Below are 19,779 nucleotides of genomic sequence, written 5' to 3'. Positions count from 1 at the left end.
TTTATGATATCTTCAAACATATATTTTATTCAAAAATAAAAACATTATCACTTTCTCAAAATCACATAAAGCCATATTATAATATCGACTGAGATAAATAAGAAAATGAAATATTAAAATCATGATGTATCTCGCTGCATTGCGCGAGTACGCTTCTAGTGAATATTGAATTAAGCCCCGTTTACCCGATTGCTTACCAAGAAGCCCTTATCAATAGAAGATTATGATTTATTTTTATGCGTAAGATTTTAGTAATATCAAAACATATCGAATGCAATAATTTACTGGGTAAATGTTTATCTGGATAAGAGTCGTCATTCCCACTTACCGGGTAAGACTCTTCATTCTTCTCATCGCTCTTACCGGTAAGATTTTTGGCCATTCTCATGTTCATCCAATAAGAAAATTTATCTGATAAACACTTACCAAATAAGTGTTTAGTAAACGGAGTAAGGTTCAATGATCGAGTTTCATCTATCAAAACCATATCGTATATAAGTATGTAACAAATCATTCAGCAAGCGCTAACCAATGGTAAAAGTCGTCATCTTCATTTATCAGGTACGACTTTCGGTCTCGTTATTGTCGGGTAAGATTTATCAGAACCGTTTACCAAACTTTTACTAGGATAAGCTTTTACCAAGTTAGATTACCTTACTGAATGAATATGGTAAGAACCAAGAATCTTACGCGGTAAGAACCAAGAATCTTACGCGGTAAGAACCAAGAATCTTACGCGGTAAGAGCAACGGAAGGACCGAGAGTCTTACCCGGTAAGTGAGGACGATGTTAATGTTCACCTGGGTAAATTGTTGCATATAATTCCATTTTTGTGAACTAAAATCTTAACCGGTAAATAAGTGACAATATTTAATTTTATCGGTAAGCGTTTACCAGCTAAGTGTTTCGTAAATGACTATATTTATCGATAAGGTGATGTGATTTTGTAAACTCTTATCCGGATAAACATTTAGTAAAAATGTCAATTTTTTTAAATTTATTCATCTGAATTAAAAAGGCACAACTTTTTCATCTATGAAAAGTTTATCCCAAATCATTTCTCTTCAAACTTTACCCAAAAGTCAATAGGTTCATAATACCTAGGTCCGTAATTATTGTGGACCCATTAAACGACAAAATTCTAGAGTTTTTTGGCCCAGGTCCGTAATTACTATAGATTCGGCCCAAAACCCGTTTTTCTTGAATTCGTAATATCATATCCGTAAATATCGACCTTGGGGGTTTCAAATTAAATTTCACAAATATTGGTTTGTCATTATCCTGTGATCGTCGTTTGAAACTAAAAATAAATAATCAGTAGCTTCTTCAATAACTGCTATTTGAGTCTAAGAAATAGATAATCAGTAGACTTTCATGTGATTGTCATTTTAATCTATAAAATGAATAATGGCTGATGAAAATGGTATATTCATTCCGTTTTATTGGTTAATGTGTTCTGCATTTGATCTGTTGAAACATCAAGATATAAATTTTACAGTTCTTTTGTTTCATAAATTTAAGGATTTATCTGTTCAAAATAAATGTCCGGTGACTTAATTGTTCAAAATATAAAAGTTCCTTAGATTTTGTCGGTTTCAGTAACTTCAAGACTTTTTATGGTATTTTTAGAGCATCTCCAAAATAAAAAATCAAAAGTCAAAATTTTAAAAAAAAAAATTTATATTCATCTTCAACAGTTTCTCCATTTTAAAGATTACAATATGAATTTTATTAATAAGATATCCGATCCATATTTAAAATTTTTCACTCTATCTTCTACTTTTTCCATTTTAATTTTTTTTAATCTGTTAAAACAAAAATCTCGAAATCTCCATTTTAAAAAATCTATAAAATATTGGTTATTTTATTAAATTAATTAAAAAAATATAAAATATTCATTAATATAACAATATTAAGAAAACTTCAAAAAATATACATGACATTTCCTGTATCCCAAAGAGTAAATATACTGTTATGTGATCACGAACTCTTTCTTCAAATAAATTTTATTTCAAAATAATACTCAAACTGCCGTTTAAACTGTATTACCAGACTAAAATTAATATCAAAACAAACCTTGCTAAAAAACTTTGAGATTATTTCTTTGTTAAGTTCGGGAAAAGAAAAAAGAAAAAAAACAGTCTGAGATCAAATCTTTTTTATCACTCGAGTCCTTGAGTATCTTTCTTACACGCTACGTTCACCGATAGTTGTATTCGAGTCCCCAACCATCGTGTTCAACTTACCTAAACTCGTCACTCCAACTTCCTCGTCATCATGTTTCCTTTGTTCACCGGTTTCATTTACTTCTTTATCAAACCTGCGAAAAACCGTTTATCTTTCTCTTTTCAACCCTAAAGATAAACAACTGATACGAACCCAATATATCCATCTGAAGTGGGGTCCGGGGGAGGGTGGTAAGATGTAAGCTATAGATGCACAAAAAAGCGAAAGCCTGGTCCTGGGCTCAGACAACCCTAAAAGCCCGATAAGGACAGCTATTTTTTTCAAGGCCCAGTTAAAAGTCCGGTCTAGAAAAGCCCAACCAAGCCCTCTTTCATCTTTTTTGCTTATTGAAAAACAGCCTTTAAAGACCAGGCTGGGCCTAGTAAACCCGAGCCCAGGCCCTAAAAGCCTGATCAGGACAACCATTTCTTTCAAGACCGGTTTGAGCCACCATCTGAAAAGCCCGACCAAGCCCTCTATCAACCTCGAAGCCCGATCCGATCCGTCCCGGCCTAGGCTTGAAAAAGCCCGAGAATCCCTTTGTTTGCTTACTGAAAATCAGGCTTGGACAGGACGGGCCCAGGCCTGAAAAAGCCCAGGCCTTGTGCATCTTTTGTACGCACATGTGACCTCTACCCAAAGAATAGAGCAGTTGTTTCTGTGAAGAAACCCAACACGTGAAAAGTGCATGAAAGGGTGCAATAGAAAACGTACGCTGAATAAACAACCAGCCCGACAGCAACAGCAGCAAACGCTACAAAGTACATCCAATCGACCTGGTGATGTATGCCAACATCAGTTTCGAAAACGTTCTTGAATCCTTAAAGACATCATTGAAGTTTAAGAATCAAAAAATAAGCTCGATATCATTAACCTTTTCGTGGTACACAAAAACGCGAATCAGAACCGACCACATGTCTGATGTCAACAAAGACAGATTTAGCATCGTAGAGCCACACATCTGCGTTTTACGACACAATCAAACTTCAATTACAGTTCTCAAATTTTGCATGGCGGAAAAACCTCAAATAAATCCGTTAAGTTTAAAATGATGCATATAAAGAATCTGGACAGCGCTCACTTTAAGCAGGATCGGCACGCCTGAGTAAAATAGAAACATTGCTGCCGCGAATCCAACATATGGAAGCACCTAAGACAAACAAAGAACATGGACCTTTCATACATACATACATACACATAAAAAGAATACATATTTTGATAGTGTGTGTGTGTGTATATAAATATGCAATGGGCCGGGTTCAGAGAAAAAACACAAAAAAATGTAAAACTGAGAAACACCCTGATAACTGTTCATCTGAACAGTATGCACATGTGCATACAAGTAATTTCTAAGCAATTTATCCGGTATGCACATATGCATAAGATGCACACGTGCATAGGAACCAAGAAACAACTTCAATTACTTTTATACAGATAAATGGTTACCAGACCAAGGTTTTCCCTAGGTTTTCATTTTTGGGGGTTTTCCCCTAAACCTCCCTCAATATGTATATATATGTATGTATATATATATGTATATATATATATATATATATTGGTTCTCATGGAGTCATGGTTCTCATTTGAACTATCCCCTGCATACCTACACCTATATATATATATATATATATAGAGAGAGAGAGAGAGAGAGAGAGAGAGAGATTCAGGTTCCGGGGAAAACCACAAAAAACTGAAAACCGAGGAACACCCGAATAACCATTCATTTGTCTAGTATGCATAAAGTGAAGGAAAATGTTTGCAGTATTTTATGCACATGTGCATACTGAAGAAATTACTTTTATGTACATGAGCATTCCGGACAAATAATGGTTATATATATACACACACAGAGACAGAGAGAGTACCGCGCCAGAAGACCAGTGGATGGATTTGAGTTCCTCTTTCTCAAGCACGCTTCTACGGACATCATTGAAGACCACAAAGTAACCATAGATTGATACCACAATTTATAATTTAACAAGATTTCATAATTAACGAAGGGTATTTTAGACATTTCACCAATAGTAAAAAGCCAACTATTGCAATTATTATAGAGCGAAAGAAGTATAACAATAGATGCAGGTATAAAAGGATACATTTGAATAGCACTAAAAATGGCACCAAAGAGCCCCAACATTGCCATGAGTTCGACCCTATCGGCCGCCTTTTTTACAAAAAACTCCTGCACGAGAATTGTAACGTAGATTAGTGGCGAACAATTCATGTTTCTTCTTACCAAGTTGATTCTAGCAAGTAGATATTTAAAACATCAGATAAACCAAACCAAACTAAACTAAACAGACCCAGTATTTTTCACACTACAACAAAATCAGGTTTATAAGCCGCCACAAATCTATTAATAAACTGTCTTATGGGACCAAACATATATGTGTCCTATGTAAGAGCGTTGCAATAGGTTTACATGACGTTTTTGGATGTCTTAAATAGTTTTTTACGACACTTCTAAAATAAAGTGTCCTATTAGCTTTCTTATAGGACGCATTTATGAGAAGTGTTCTATAAACACATCTTTTTATAGGACGCTTTTTCAAATAATGTCGAGTAAAAAATTTAATATGACGCTTTATTTCAAAAGTGTCGTAAAAAACTATTTAAGACACCCGAAAACGTCCTATAACCTATTGCAACACTCACATGGACACATATATGTTTGGACCTATAAACTTTAAGTCCTATAAAGTAGTCTTTTATGACACTTAAGAAATTTTTGGCCTCATAAACACGATTTTGTTATAGTGCCACTAGGAGGTACAGTCTTGGAGGGTAAGATGTATGCAGACCTTACCTCTGTTTCAATAGACAGAGGTCTAAAACACCACATCCTATTTCAAACGCACCTCGCTAACATTGCTGACAGCGTAAAGCGTAGCCCCAGCAATGACCAACAAGTCTCCTTTAACAGGGTTGCTCGCACTCTCTGAGCATAAACATTCATTTGTGAATTAAGACATATGAAGCCTAAGAATTTACTCAAATTTTCATGGAAAACGAAAATGGGGTTAAGATCGTATGCTCACGTGAACGATCTGCTGCGTGTACATCTGAAAAAATAACGAGCACGAGACCAGAAACACAAATGACAACACCCGCAATTCTCATGAACTTGTATTCTGTCTTCAAGAAGAGCCAGGTGAGGACTATGACCACGGGGATGGCCCAACAATCGAGCAGCATAACACTTGTTAACGATGTGTACTGGTATGCCTTCACCACTGCTCAAAGAAACACGTAAATTTTAAAAAATTAATTGGCACCCGACGTTATATTTCACATGAAATTATGTATCTACGGATCAGAATAAAAATCAGTTGTCTTCGAACCCCATGTCCCTTACTGTCCCAACAATCATGTGAAGACACATCATTACTTTATTTAATTCATCTTTTTATTCTCTCTCCTCAATAAAGTAATAACATGACTTCACATTATTGGTGGATAGGTGGACATGGAGTTTGGGGACAGGGGGACATGAACTTTCGTGTCCCACCAATCATGTAAAGACACATCATTATTTTATTTAATTCATCTTTTTATTCTCTTTCTTCAATAAAGTGATGATGTGTCTTCACATAATTGGTAGACGAGTGGCATGGAGTTCACAGACAGACAATTTTTACTGTATGGATCATATGTAGCTATAAATACTTCCACAAATGCAACGGAAGATGATCAACGTAATGGTAGAAGACTTGCCAAGATAATTTGCCTCCACGTCTACAAGGCCAAGAAGTAAATAGTAGTACCATTTTGCCTGCAAACGTTCACATAATACGAATTGGCCGTTTGTGAAATGGTAACGGAAATCATAATCATAAAGTGAAGATACAAGATCGTAGAATAAGAACATGCTACCAAAAGACCAAGCAAGATGGTCGGGTTTAAGGTTTTTTGGACAAACTGTGAGAATATAAACGAAGTGTGGGGTCACTTTTTTCCATTTTCTCAAGAAAAATGGTCGTGTTTAGGGTTTAAGGTTTAGGGGTTTGCGATTATAAACCAACTACAGTGGTTTGAAAAGTCAATAATTGTATTGTGAGGCCACCAGATACTCCCTTTTGATACTTTTTTATCATCTTTTTCAGTTACTTATCCCAATTTATGAATGAAATTTGTTTATCCCCCGAAAATGAAGCAACACGCACTGCAACTTCAATCGTCACAATTCACGAATCTTATATAAAAGGATCAACTTCAAGAAGCTTTCAAATGAGAATAAAGATAGATTGAAGGTACCAACCTTCATCCCATCTTTCCTGCAAATCAGAATTGCACCATAAACGATCGCCAACAACACATAGTTCGCTAAAGACTGTGACGTTGGTGCATTGATTCCTAAGTTACACCAAATGACATGAAATTAGTACATACATACATACATATAGAGAGAGGGGGGTTTAAGGGAAAACCCCCAAAAATAAAATACTAAGGAACACCCTAATAACCATTCATCTGTTACATGTGCATACATGTAATTGAAGATGTTTATAGGTTTCTATGCATCTATGCATGTTACGCACATGTGTATACTGAAAAAATTACTTATAAATCACTTGTATGCACATATACATACCATCGAGATGAATGATTACTAAAGTGTACCTCAGTTTTTCATTTTTTTTTACGGTTATATAACCATCAAAGACCCAAATTGCTTGGATGGATATGATCACATAAGCACAAACTAAATTGCAAAACATGAAAATCAGATATCTTTATGAACATAATTCAGCATTATTCTCATTGGGATGTTAACCATATCACACAAAAAGACTCAATTGTGTCTCCTTTTTAATATAAAAAAGGGGGAAATATCATCAAAAATCATCAGTAGAAATACAAACAAAAGCTCAGATAATGAAAGCAACAAACCTCTTCTAGCAAGCTCAGATGATGAAAAACCAGTTGAGGTGACAATAAGAGAGAGAACCTGACCCAATAAAAGTCCCAACAATGTCTTCTTTGTAAAAAAACCCTTAAAACCAACCATGATTTCAACACAAAATCCCCTCTTTTTTTACGAGAATTCCAATAAATTCTCAAGAAAAAAAACCAAAATCAAGAAACCCCAGAATTCCCAAATCACAAAAACCCCATTCTTGTTGTTCTGAGGAATTTATTTGGGGTTCTTAAAATTGGGTTAAAAATGCAAAAAAGAAGAAGAACAGAAAGTGTTTATGAATGGTTTGATGATGAAGAATTGAGGTAGACAGTGAAGAACGAAAGAGGGGTTCTTGACTAAATCGAGAAACGAGGTTTTGAAAAGAGGGTTTTGCTGAATCTACACAAAACGGAATCCTAAAATTACGAGAATGGACTCTCAGATTGCATTCAAGTATTGTGTATATATATACTTTTTCCCCTATTTTGCATGCTGATTAATAATATATAATTAAATTTTATTAAATGGTAAATGTAATGTAGTTAAAAGATTTTGACTTAAAAAAAAACTCTTAAAAAAACTCTTATATATCTATACCATATTATAGAACATTTGACAAAAAAATTTAAAAACTATTTTTTATGTATGAAATACTGTTTAATGATGCATATTACTTAAAATTCAAGATTATAAGTAATTTTGCATAAGTACAACTTATTAAAACTTTATTTTTAAATTCGTGTAAAAAGCTCAGATAAACATAATCAAATACAAGATAAACATACATTTTAAATATAGAAAATCAAAAATATAACTAAGATAATTATTGAATTGTAACAAAATGTTTAATTATTATATTTATAAAAACTTATATTATTAAACAAAAAATAAATTACTTAATTATTAAATTTAAATTAAATTATATAAAAAATTCAATTAAAAAAGTTACACCAAAAAACGAAAACTATTAAATAGTTAATTTGATATTAATATCGATTTTTTTTCAAAATTTTATGTTATCTTCAAATTTATATTTTATTCAAAAATAAAAACATTATCGTTTTCTAAAATCACATAAAATCGTATTATATTGATAAAGACAAAGAATAAAAACTAAACATTAAAATCGAGATTTATCTCGCTGCATTACGTAAGTATCATTTTAGTTTATTTTTAAATCATAATAAATGTATAGATGTTAGTGTATTGTTATAAGGAGATCTTCAAAAATCTATTAAAATAAAGAAGAAAATTTAAAATCTTAAATATATATATATATATATATATATATTATTTTATTTAAGTTTTTATAATTTTAAAAATTCTGTTATTAATCATGGATATTTATAATATTTATTGCATTAAATGCAAGAATAAACTTTAGAATAAATTTTATATAAAATGCCATTTATGTTTTCTTTCATTATTCTCCCTCCAACATCAATTTAATATAACAAAAGATAAATATCTATTATTTATTTGATAATTTAATATTAATTTAACGTATTTGACAAAAAACTCTTAAAAACCATCTTTTATACATGAAGTACTGTTTATTGATGCATATTACTTAAAATTCAAAATTACTAGTAATTATGCGTAATTACAATTTATTAAGTTCCATGTTTGAATTCATGTAACTCACTGTAGATAAATATAATCAAATATAAGATAAAATTCTTATTTTTAATATAAAATCTAAAATATAATTAAGATAAATATTGAGTTTTAACATAATACTTGGTTATTATCTTCAAAAAGATTATATTTTTAAACCAAAAATAAATTATTTGATCATCAATCCTAACTTAAATTATAATAAATAAAAATAGTTTAAAAAAATTACACAAAAAAATGAGAACTTTTATATTTTTTTAATTATTATGATATCTTCAAATTTATATTTTGTTAAGAAAAAACATTATTGTTTGCTCAAAACCACATAACAAAGACCAAAAAAATAAAATAAAACATTGAAATTGAAATATAAGAAAGATGGTTTGTGCGTAAAGTTTTCAATTTAGTAAAAAAAAAGAAATAGAAACATAGTTCCAATAAAAAGAACTCGAGGACCATATTCTTCTTCAATTAATATTACTGAGTATTTGGAAAAAGAATATTATAAATAAACAAAATCAGGGGTTCAAAACTTAAAACACACAAAGTTGAGGGGGCAATCTTGCCACATATCAGAAACTAAATGCCACCGTGGCATTTTAGCGGGAATAGAGCCAAACGGATACCCTCACCTAGTCACCTTCAATAATCGCCACCCAACAACTCTTGCAGATCTGAGAGTTATTTCACACACACTACTACACCATCGTATTCACGCACTACAATGCCTAAACTCTCACCGTCACCGGCGTCGCCACCACCACCTCCGCCGCCGCCGCAAAACCCACTTCGACGGAACCCCTTAATCAGACTCTTCTTCCTCTCAATCATCTGTTCAATTTCTTACATTATCGGATCATACAAATCCGCCATTAACACCTCAACGAACCTTCAAGAAAACTGCTCCGATCTCACCACCATTTCCACCAACTTATCCCACCAAAACACTCCGCCCCCGCTTGATTTTGAGCCCCACAACCACCTCCCTATGCCCCCATTAAACCCACCACAAAAGTTCAAGATTTGCCCTGCAAATTTCACCCATTACTGCCCCTGTCAAGACCCGCTTCGTGAAGGGCGATATAAAGTTGAGAAAATGTTGCACAGAGAACGGCACTGCCCTGCCACCGCCGGAGAGATTCTCCGGTGTCTGGTACCCACGCCGGTGGGGTACAAGAAGCCATTTCCATGGCCTAAGAGCAGAGCTGAAGCTTGGTTCAGTAATGTGCCATTTAAGAGGCTGACTGAGTCCAAGAAACAGCAGAATTGGGTTCGATTGGCCGGCAATCGGCTGGTTTTTCCCGGCGGTGGAACTTCTTTCCAGAAAGGGGTTAAGGGTTACATCGACTTATTGAAGAAGATGGTGCCATTGCAATCTGGGCTTATTAGGACAGCTCTTGATACTGGGTGTGGGGTAAGTGAGATTCTTGAAATCAAGCTCATTATTAAAGATTCTAAATCATATATGTTCTTTGTTAGTGTTTTTTGGTCATTTTACGAGGCTCCCTCACCCATGATTACTGTGTTTTTGGTGGGACCCACCTGATCTTATAATTGAGTAACCTCTATGGGTTAAACCATGTCAGGTTGCAAGCTTTGGAGACTCTCTAATGGATTATAACATCTTGACAATGTCTATAGCTCCAAGGGATGTACATGAAGCTCAGGTACAATTTGCCTTAGAAAGAGGTCTCCCTGCCATGCTTGGTGTTCTTGGCACCTACAGGCTGCCATACCCATCAAGATCATTCGATATGGCTCATTGCTCACGGTGCCTTGTCCCATGGACTGAATTCGGTACTTACATGAACCCTGTGCATTTGGTACGCATACTGACTGCCTAGGACTGGACTGAGACTGTCCTGGACTGCCCAGTACTGTCCTGGACTAAGACTGCCAGGACTGCATTGGACGAACGAGAGTAAAAAAGTCCTGACATGTCCACTGTCCGGTCCCGGGTACCAAACACACCTTAAACAAGAGTCATTTGCTCCAAAATAATACTTACAATCGTTTCTATCTTCAATTGCTATGCATGCTATAACTACATGGTGATGTTGTGTTGCTAGATGGGTTGTACCTAATGGAAATTGACCGGCTTTTGCGGCCTGGTGGTTATTGGGTGTTGTCGGGACCACCGATCAATTGGAAAGTCAACTACATGGCCTCCGATGGAACCACCAAGGATCCTAAGAAAGAGCTGCGCCGTTTGGAGGATCTTGCTAGGCGACTGTGTTGGAAAAAGATTAGTGGGAAAGGGCCGATTGCAGTGTGGCAAAAACCTAATAATCATCTTCACTGCATTCAAACGAGGAAAGATTCTAAATCTCCCAAGTTTTGTGGCGTGGATGACGATCCTGATGATGGTTGGTACAGAAAGATGGATTCGTGCATTACTCGTCTGCCTAAAGTAGATCATATGCAGAATATATCTGGGGGTGTTCTTGAGAACTGGCCTAAAAGGTTGAATTCTATTCCACCCAGAATGGGGTCCACTGAAACCAAAGCAAACGATGCCATAATATCTCACTCAAAAGCAGGATTTGGGTTAGGAAAGAAAGATTTTCTTGATGATAACCTGTTATGGAAAAAGAGAGTTTCTGGGTATGTGAGTGTGGTCAAGTCGCTGGCGACTGGTGGGTATAGAAATATCATGGATATGAATGCTGGGCTAGGTGGGTTTGCAGCTTCGCTTTCTGAGTATCCAGTTTGGATTATGAATGTTGTTCCTCATGATGCAAACCATAGAACACTTGGTGTCATCTATGAACGTGGCCTAATTGGAACTTACATGGATTGGTTCGTTTTTTAGTTCTTCTTTTCTTTTCTATGGTGGTGCTGGCCCTTGGTACTCACTCTCAGGTTTTTGGTTACAGGTGCGAACCATTCTCAACATATCCTAGATCATATGACTTGATACATGCAGACAACGTGTTTAGCTTGTACAAGAATAAGTAAGCCCTTTCGTTCAATTACCAAGTTCTGTATATTTCTTAACGTAAACGGTCAAACAGAACAAGTCAATGTTGGTCTGGTTCCGTGGTCAACTAGGATCAAAGGTGTGTCCCAACGAATGGGGTTCTCAACTACCAACTTGGCTAACCTTGAGGCCAGCTCAACCGGCAAATAAAGGCTAGGCTTTGGGTTTCTTCCCATAGGTTGCCAATTCGAGTTCCTCAGAGCCACTAGGGATTTTCCAGACTGCTATCTGCAGGGCCCCATGGGAATCCTGGCTGGTATCTTCAGGGCCCGTGGGAATCTTGGCTGGTATCTTCAGTGCTCCACGGGAATCCTGGCTGGTATCTTCAGGGACACACACAGTTACTAAAAAAGAAGCTACTAACTCAACTGATTTGACATGGCTTGACACAGGTGCGACATTATGGACATATTCATTGAGATGTACCGGATCCTTCGGCCTAAGGGGACAATCATCATAGCAGACCATGTAGATATTGTTGTGAAGGTGAAGAGCCATATAGATCAAATGGCGTGGCACAGTAAACTATCAGACACTGAAGCTGGCCCTTTCGGCCCTAGGAAGGTTCTTTTTGTTGACATATGAGGGCATCAAGAAAGATTATGTAAAATCACATATAAGTTTAGAGTTTGAAAAATAACATATTTATTACCTGAAACTTATGAGAATGTAATATGCATGTAAATGTCTTTGCAAATAAATATATAACCGAGGTCTCTAGAAATCGCGAGGTCTCACTTGTTGTCGCCATCACCACCATATTCTGTGGAATTCCCGTTCCAGAAAGCATTTTTGCCGCTGAATTTGCTATCATCTTCATCGTGTTTCAGGGTGTGGATGTTGCTTCCACTTCCAAATCGAGATGAGTTTGGCCTGTTGTTTCTACCAGTTGATGGTGTAATATCGCTTTGATTTGATCTTACGACGTAGGATCTGCTGCCCGTGAAGGTGCCTTGCGGAGCAGAGCCTGCCCATACATAATAATTAAGAAACGAACAACTTCTATAAGGCTTAATTACAGAAATAACCACTATTGGATGAGCCTACCACAATGACCCTTTTTTCCAAAATTTGTACAAAATAACCACCAATTTTGCAAAATCCAACTTGTTTTGCGAATATTGAATTCCACAACAAATGAAAGGTCTTTGCGAAAAAAATTAACTTGACACAAAAAAAAAATTCCCAATACAAGTGATAATTGAAAATTTAGAAGTGGGACCCACCACAAAAAAAAATTCCAAAAAGAGTTGGATTTGCAAAATTGGTGGTCATTTTATCAAATTCTCTCAAAAAATTGGTCACTTTATGGTAGGACACTAGGACTCATTTCAAAGTGGTTACTTTTGTAATTATCCCATTCTATAATCAGTTTGCATCATTTAAGGTTCACCCCAATCAGCAATTATGCAATATCAAAAGTCATGAGTTTTAATGAACATAGTGAATGAACTGAAAGCGTAGGGCAAGAAATCACCAGATTCCGGCAAACTTCTTCGAGTTTCCGGTGCAGAAGTTGAGGAGTTCGCAGCAGCACCACCAGCCCCAAGATAAGCCAAAGGATTTACATATGATAGAACCCTTTTCACAAGTGAATATAAACCTTCGCCATCTGAAGATCCAGCAGCACTCGTTGACACTGATGGGTTGGGCGTGGAAGATCGTCCTTTGTGATGACCCGCACCTCGGAGATGTGGAACCACTATCAATGCTTGTCTATCAAGCAGACTTAACTCCTTCAAAGTTTTACTTAAATCTGCACTTATGATAACAAAATTAGAGCCACTAAGAACATAAATCTTCAAAATTATTAGCTTCTGTTACGAAATTTACTTATCAAGATTTACTTATTTCTATCTATTTAAATTATTTTAACCATCGAAACTTGCATAAATTAGTGTTAAGGGGTCAGTTCAAATGAGAAGCGTATATATTTGAGAGAACCGAGAAAGGAAATATTCATGAGTTATTCGTTCTGAAGATCACGAATAATGAAAATCATGATAAATAATATTCATGAACGTTTTAGGGCTATTCATCATGAATAACGCATGAAATAGTTGGTTCTCAAGTTCTCAAGATATTTACGGTTCTTATTTGGACCTGCCCTTAGTGTTGATTTCAAGTCCATAAAGTTACTCATTTTATCTTAAAAAGTCAAAACTTGACTAACTTTTCTGCATAGAATGATGGTTCACATTGGCACAAAGATACTAGAAACACCAAAAGTCCATAATAAGTGAGCTTGTATACCTTGGTCACCAAAAACCTTGCGGGGATAAGGAATGGCTAGATCATAAGAGCTTATGCTAGTTTCTTGCTTTTGATCCACGCAGTCTTTGACCATTCTCAAAGTGCTTGTAGGTTCAAACTTCTCTTGTAGACTTGTGCCCCCAGGTAATCGTATATTTAAATGAATATCAGTTGATCTATTTGAAGCTAAATCTGAATAATCATCCTTCTCAGTTTGCGAACTTTCAGACTTTTTAGGCTTTGCTTCAGTATCAACCACTTGAGGAGCCTCCACAACATTCAAGCTCGATTTTTTGTCAACTCTAGAATCACTTGCACTTGTGGTCACCTGCTTAACTGGTTCTCTAGTTGTTGTATCTAGCTGTTCAACCTTACTTTCTTCCAATTTATTGACAAATGGCCCATGAGACACATCATCATCACCAAGTTTTGAGTTTATTTCCTGTCCAGGTAATTAAAAAAACACCCCGCTGTGAGAATAACAAAGACAAAAACAGGCTAAGGCCTTGAGGGTCAGCTCAACTAATTAGCTTCCTCCTCATAGATCGCCAATTCGAGTCTCCTCAGAGTCGCAAAATATTTTCTTGGTTGTTATCTTCAGGGTCCCATGGGATTAGTCTAGGTGTGTGCAAGCTGGTCCGGACACCCATGGTTACCAAAAGAGAAAAAGATAAAAGCAGGTTAAACAAGCAGGAGTCAATAGAGTTACCTCAATCAGTGGTGCAGAGTTCTTAGATTTTTCTTTGTCATGATCTATGTCGGTTTTGTCCACTGAAGCACTAGCATTTGTATTACTTGATGGTGTTGAAGAAGAACTTCCAATTTCACGTGCAGTGGTAGGAGCAGCTTCTGATGGAATTTGTTCAGATTGTCTCGAGGCAAGTGCTGCAGTCAAGAAAGAGGCAGTTGTCTCCTGTTTAAGAAAATGCAGTTATATTTTTGCTAACAAGTCAGGCACAACTTCTAGCCAGAAAACGACTCCACGTGAAGCAAAAGAGTAGGAAAAAAAAACATTTTATGGCATTCATGGACTCTATACTTCACTCAACCTCACAATATAAGTATCTGATGCAAGGCCCAGCACAAATAAAGGCTAGGCCTTGGGGTTCCAGCCCATAGGTCGCCGGTTTGAGTCTCTCCAGGGCCACTGAGGATTTTCATGACTGTTATCTTCAGGGCCCCATGAGATTAATCGAGGTGCACACAAGCTGTTCCGGACAACCAGAATTACCAAAAAAAAAAAAATGCATCAAGGAGCCTTCTGCTCGTACGACAATGAAGATGCATAAACAACCTGAACATGAAGACTCAACCATGCCTTCTCAAGGGTTGAAACCAGAACCTCAGCACTGACAAAGCCCTCTGCTCGTTGATTCAATGGAAGCAGACAACAAATAGAAATTCAGTAAGTGAAAAGTAAGGTATCCAAAAACACAAAACCCAGAAAAATAAATATATTATCCATGGTTGTAACTTGTAAGGTTACCATTTTGCCATAGTTGGACCCCGTTATATCCGATAGCTGTTATACAAGGAGCAGGTTTCTGTGGGTCTATTCAAGTTGATGCAAGGAATGCCATACATGTATAAAGAAAAGCATAACCTACTTTTAATCATGTGATCTCGGTGAAAATAAAATCTTTCACTTACTGTCCGAAAAAAGAATGATACAACCGTAACGAAGAGGCCAAGAACTTTAAAGAATCAAAGGATACATAATGCAGAAAATTGAGATGCATCTGTGCTTCCGTCTAAGATGTGCAACAAAATGGCGTACTTTGGTAGTGACTCTGCCACCTAAATGCAGCCAGCTCCCATTAGAGACCAAACAGTACATCATGAGATGGAACAATTTAGTTCGGTTTATTTGAGGAAGAAAGCATATTGGACAATAACTCACACTTGACTCTGACCACGTAGATTCATCCATTGAGGCTGAAACTTCATCATCTCCTGTAAATACCAAAAACAATGCATTTTAAACAAGCAGATATAATTTTCTAATGTCCATGTGAAAAGGTTTGCTTCCATTGATCATATTACTTTCTAATATTTCAGTATACATTACCAAATTTTAAACATTTGCAGTAATGCTATTCGCATGTAATATTTCAATATACACTTAGGCACCCTCGACGTCATGTATTGCGATGCCAAAATGTTGATTTCTATATTCCTCAACGAGCCTCGAGCCATCAATCAATGCCAGCAAAAGAATAGATAACAAGTTTGTCTGCATAACTTATCGTATCTACAAGTGGGAGAACAAATAAAAGCACATATCCTGAAAGAGAACAGTTACCTGAGATGTAAACTACGAAAAGCTTTTTCTGCCTTTTGGCTTCAGTGATTGCTTCAAGAATAGAACCTCTAAATGCAAGATTGGAAATGGCTCGTTCCATCTGTATAAGATACATGACCATTAGGATCTTCATGTTACCGAGTGAGGCAAGCAAATATTTACTCGTCACCTATTCTAACTTGAATTGAGGAATAATATAACCTGCTGCCTAGTTTAATTATTGTTATTCACTCCTATCTAGTTTTTAATTTCTTTTACACATCTAATTTTCTCCTTTTCCCACATATTTCACTAGCCGGGTTCAACGGAAATTGTCACTCTACTCTTTAGGGTAGAGATAAGATCTATGTACATCTTACCCCCATACCCCATCTCTGGATGGGATATATCGGGCCTGTTTAGTTTGGTTTAGTAATACAACCTGCTACCATGGGAAGCCCTATGAATGTTTTTCAAGATTCTAGGTGCAAGCCAAAAAAAGAGAATCATTACTATCCATATACAAATCTTTTACAAAGATCAAATATCATTGTGACGCTTGCTAAATAGTAGCGTATCCAATACACAAAAGGAACGTTCGAAATACATGAATTCTTTTGTACTTGCTGAGGGTTAGGTGTCTTCTTCTTTGGGAACCAAGAATAAACCTAAATGATACGGTTGAAATTATGGCAATGGAAACTACGAAAATCTAAATTTGATGCATTCTGAAAGGTGATTTTGGCAGCAAGCCGATGAAGTTGATATTGAACAAATCATCGTGGAGTTCAATTGTTCAATTCAGAACCCTAATTCATAACCAAACACAATTGTCTCCTCACTTCTGGTAGCCTGTTTTTCTCAACTATAAGGATGCAATTCAAAGCCCTTAAAAAACAACACGAGATCGACAAGATAAATCAGAGATCATCAACCGATATCCGGCTCAATTATGATGATTTGCAAACATAGTGACGAACACAGCCCAAAAAAGTCAAGAAATCGATGATAATAACTAGTGATGTTACACATGAATCTCAAAACTCCCGGATTTCTCATGAAGCAAACAGTAATTCACAATTCAATTGACTGAAGAAATCAAGGCAATCAGATTTCGTACCTTTCTAGGGATTTGTGTCGGTTCTTGTTCTTGTACTTCACCTTATTTTTCTGGTGTGTTTATGGGTGCAGCCACTCTTTTAGACCACCAACCAAGTCTTCTTTTGTGGGCTTCCATTTGAAGTTTATAGTAATTTATAATGTTCATATTTTTTGACACCAAAAATAAAATGTATTCAAACAAAATAAACATAAAAATATCAAATGGCATTTGTTTGGTCTAGCGGTATCGTAGTCTTTGGCTTTTTATTTGTTGTATATAAATTTTATATACTTCCAAAAAAAAACATAGAAAGGGTCATTTAAATATAAAATATTATAGGAACGTTCAGAAAAAACCCCAAAAAAACGAGGAACATTTTGAAAATCATTAGTATAAATGATAAGTAACTGAAGCTGTTTTTTGGTTTTTATGTATATGTACATACCAGACAAATTCCTTACAAATTACTTGTATGCAAATGTATATATCATCCAAATGAACGGTTATAATGGTGTTAACCATGACGTCGAGTCAAGATCAAGTTCAAACTTTGGTTCGGTTTGCCACTCAGATCCTCGATGGCATGTTCTCTTGCAAATAGGCCGAGGCAAGCCGACGTGCATGCCACGTCATGGCTATTGGCCCTATTGTGTCGTTGGCCCTAATGTAAGATGAGTTTGGAACTGTATCAGCCTGTAAAACGTTCTTTTTATTGTTTTTAATATTTCAGTTTATTTAAATAAATACATATCAGTTTATTAAAATTATAATTTTGGTCACTGTTTCGATTTCCTAAGGTGTTGAAATCTTCATCTTGGTCAATCTTATACTTATTTCACTTTTTTATAATTTCAATTGAGTCGTAGGGTCAATCAATTAATCTTTGACCAGATATTTCAAACATTCAATTTTTATATAATTACCAAAAGTTCTCGAGTGCTGTATACTCAGTGCTTAGCTGATATTCTGATTTGTGTGGATAAGATTATAAACGAGTAAAATAATCATGATTACGAACTGTTTGCGGTCAAAACATTAAAAAAACAAACTTTTAATGGCGAAAACATTAAATGGAATTCGAAATAGAGGAAAAAAGGAAAGAGTAGGGGCTCGATGACAGGGGAATGGGGGCGACAGAGTTGTCATTGATGGGGATGTTTAGATGTATCGTACAAGTTTTTCATGCATTTCCCCGTGCTTTATTTCGATCTCAATTGTCATTTTGTCATTTTTTGATGAAATTTTGATCGGATTTAATGTAAACAATAAATTACTTTTATTCTAATTATGTTTGAAAAACTAACTTATAGGTCCCGCTTGTTTTTTCAAAATTACCTCTTAATACCTCTGAAGTCTGATTCGTTCAAACGTTTGGGTATTAAGAGCGTTTGTTTTATTTTTAAAATAAGAGCTTTTCTAAATGTCCTCTAAATTTTTAAGTGGTAAATGTATCCCTTAATACCTCTTAATCCTAATCGGTTTTCTATTATATGGTTCATATTTTGGGGACTGGACGATATTTGTTAGCAAAAACTATTCATCTTTTATACTTTTATAAAAAAAAACTATTTATCTTTTATATTTCAGACTTCAGACGTAAAAAACAAACAATCTTACTAATACAGATTTCAGACTTCAGAACGATCTCTTATATATCATAAATGAAATCAGACTTCAAACTTTAGTACCTCTTAAAAAACAAATGACACCATAGAAAAAACTATTGTAATTTACCAATATTTAAATAACACTAATAAATGTTCTCGTTTTTGTATAGAACTAAGGAATCACTGAGAGCACGCCACATAATGAATGTGGCCATGAATTTTTAACAAAACATATAATGAATACAAACATTCATATGAATCTCATGTCCATATTCATTATGAATATGGATACATGACAAGTTCTCTATGGTTCTGGTCCTCCTGAACTCTTAATGAAAATGAGGTTTGTGATGGATCTTGTTCCCAAGTAACTACTCAAATATTTTTCAGTAAATTTAAAAATAAATTATGGGGTCATTTAGTAAACACTTAATGGGTATGTGCTTACTACTGTCACTTACCTTACCAATTGGGTATGACACAGACCTGCAATCTTACCCAGTAAAAAAACACAGCAAGGAGTGAGAGTTTTACACAGTAAGGCGTTGCTTGTTTTTTAAGATGTGCTAACGTCTGAAGTCTTATTTCATTTCTGATTGATGAGATTTGGTGCCGAAGTCTGAAATAATAACCAATAAGACTATTGGTTTTTGTGAAGCAGTAGATATTTGAACTTGTATAATTATCTATTTTGCCACTTCAAAATATTGTAATATTGAATTTATATACATTTAAACAAATTTAAATAAATTAAGGTTATTAAATTGAGAGAAGAGTGATTGAGAAACGTCAGATGTTGAGGGTTTGGAGAAC

The 19,779-nt window shown here is 35.4% G+C and overlaps 3 protein-coding genes across 4 annotated transcripts; 1 reads left to right on the top strand and 2 right to left on the bottom strand.

Moving 5' to 3' along the window:
- Nucleotides 1-2,120: 2,120 nt before the first annotated feature.
- LOC112522302 (solute carrier family 35 member F1-like) lies at nt 2,121-7,518 on the bottom strand. Its single transcript, XM_025131434.1, has 11 exons — nt 7,117-7,518; nt 6,485-6,579; nt 5,941-5,998; nt 5,265-5,459; nt 5,085-5,164; nt 4,323-4,408; nt 4,092-4,143; nt 3,308-3,376; nt 3,101-3,187; nt 2,941-3,002; nt 2,121-2,320 (listed from the first exon to the last, which is right to left on the bottom strand). Exons 1-11 carry the CDS (start codon nt 7,232-7,234, stop codon nt 2,188-2,190), a joined length of 1,035 nt encoding a protein of 344 aa, XP_024987202.1. The 5' UTR covers nt 7,235-7,518; the 3' UTR covers nt 2,121-2,187.
- A 1,720-nt stretch (nt 7,519-9,238) lies between these two features.
- Nucleotides 9,239-12,443, top strand: LOC112522303 (probable methyltransferase PMT19). Its single transcript, XM_025131435.1, has 5 exons — nt 9,239-10,157; nt 10,330-10,540; nt 10,813-11,542; nt 11,620-11,697; nt 12,116-12,443. Exons 1-5 carry the CDS (start codon nt 9,468-9,470, stop codon nt 12,306-12,308), a joined length of 1,902 nt encoding a protein of 633 aa, XP_024987203.1. The 5' UTR covers nt 9,239-9,467; the 3' UTR covers nt 12,309-12,443.
- Nucleotides 12,360-17,474, bottom strand: LOC112522301 (plant UBX domain-containing protein 11). Of its 2 annotated transcripts, none has more exons than XM_025131433.1 (10): nt 17,378-17,474; nt 16,279-16,378; nt 15,877-15,929; nt 15,692-15,773; nt 15,463-15,528; nt 15,271-15,338; nt 14,686-14,889; nt 13,977-14,418; nt 13,201-13,479; nt 12,360-12,690 (listed from the first exon to the last, which is right to left on the bottom strand). In XM_025131433.1, exons 2-10 carry the CDS (start codon nt 16,376-16,378, stop codon nt 12,458-12,460), a joined length of 1,527 nt encoding a protein of 508 aa, XP_024987201.1. In that variant the 5' UTR covers nt 17,378-17,474; the 3' UTR covers nt 12,360-12,457. The 2 variants fall into 2 exon arrangements, with proteins under 2 accessions (XP_024987201.1, XP_024987200.1); XM_025131432.1 differs by having other exon boundaries at nt 15,271-15,341; nt 17,378-17,461.
- Between the last annotated feature and the right edge of the window lie 2,305 nt (nt 17,475-19,779).

This window comes from Cynara cardunculus, assembly GCF_001531365.2.
Source record: "Cynara cardunculus var. scolymus isolate 2C chromosome LG 11, CcrdV1, whole genome shotgun sequence".
In the NCBI taxonomy this organism is placed as follows: domain Eukaryota; kingdom Viridiplantae; phylum Streptophyta; class Magnoliopsida; order Asterales; family Asteraceae; genus Cynara; species Cynara cardunculus.
This window is presented reverse-complemented; position numbering and strand designations above follow the sequence as displayed.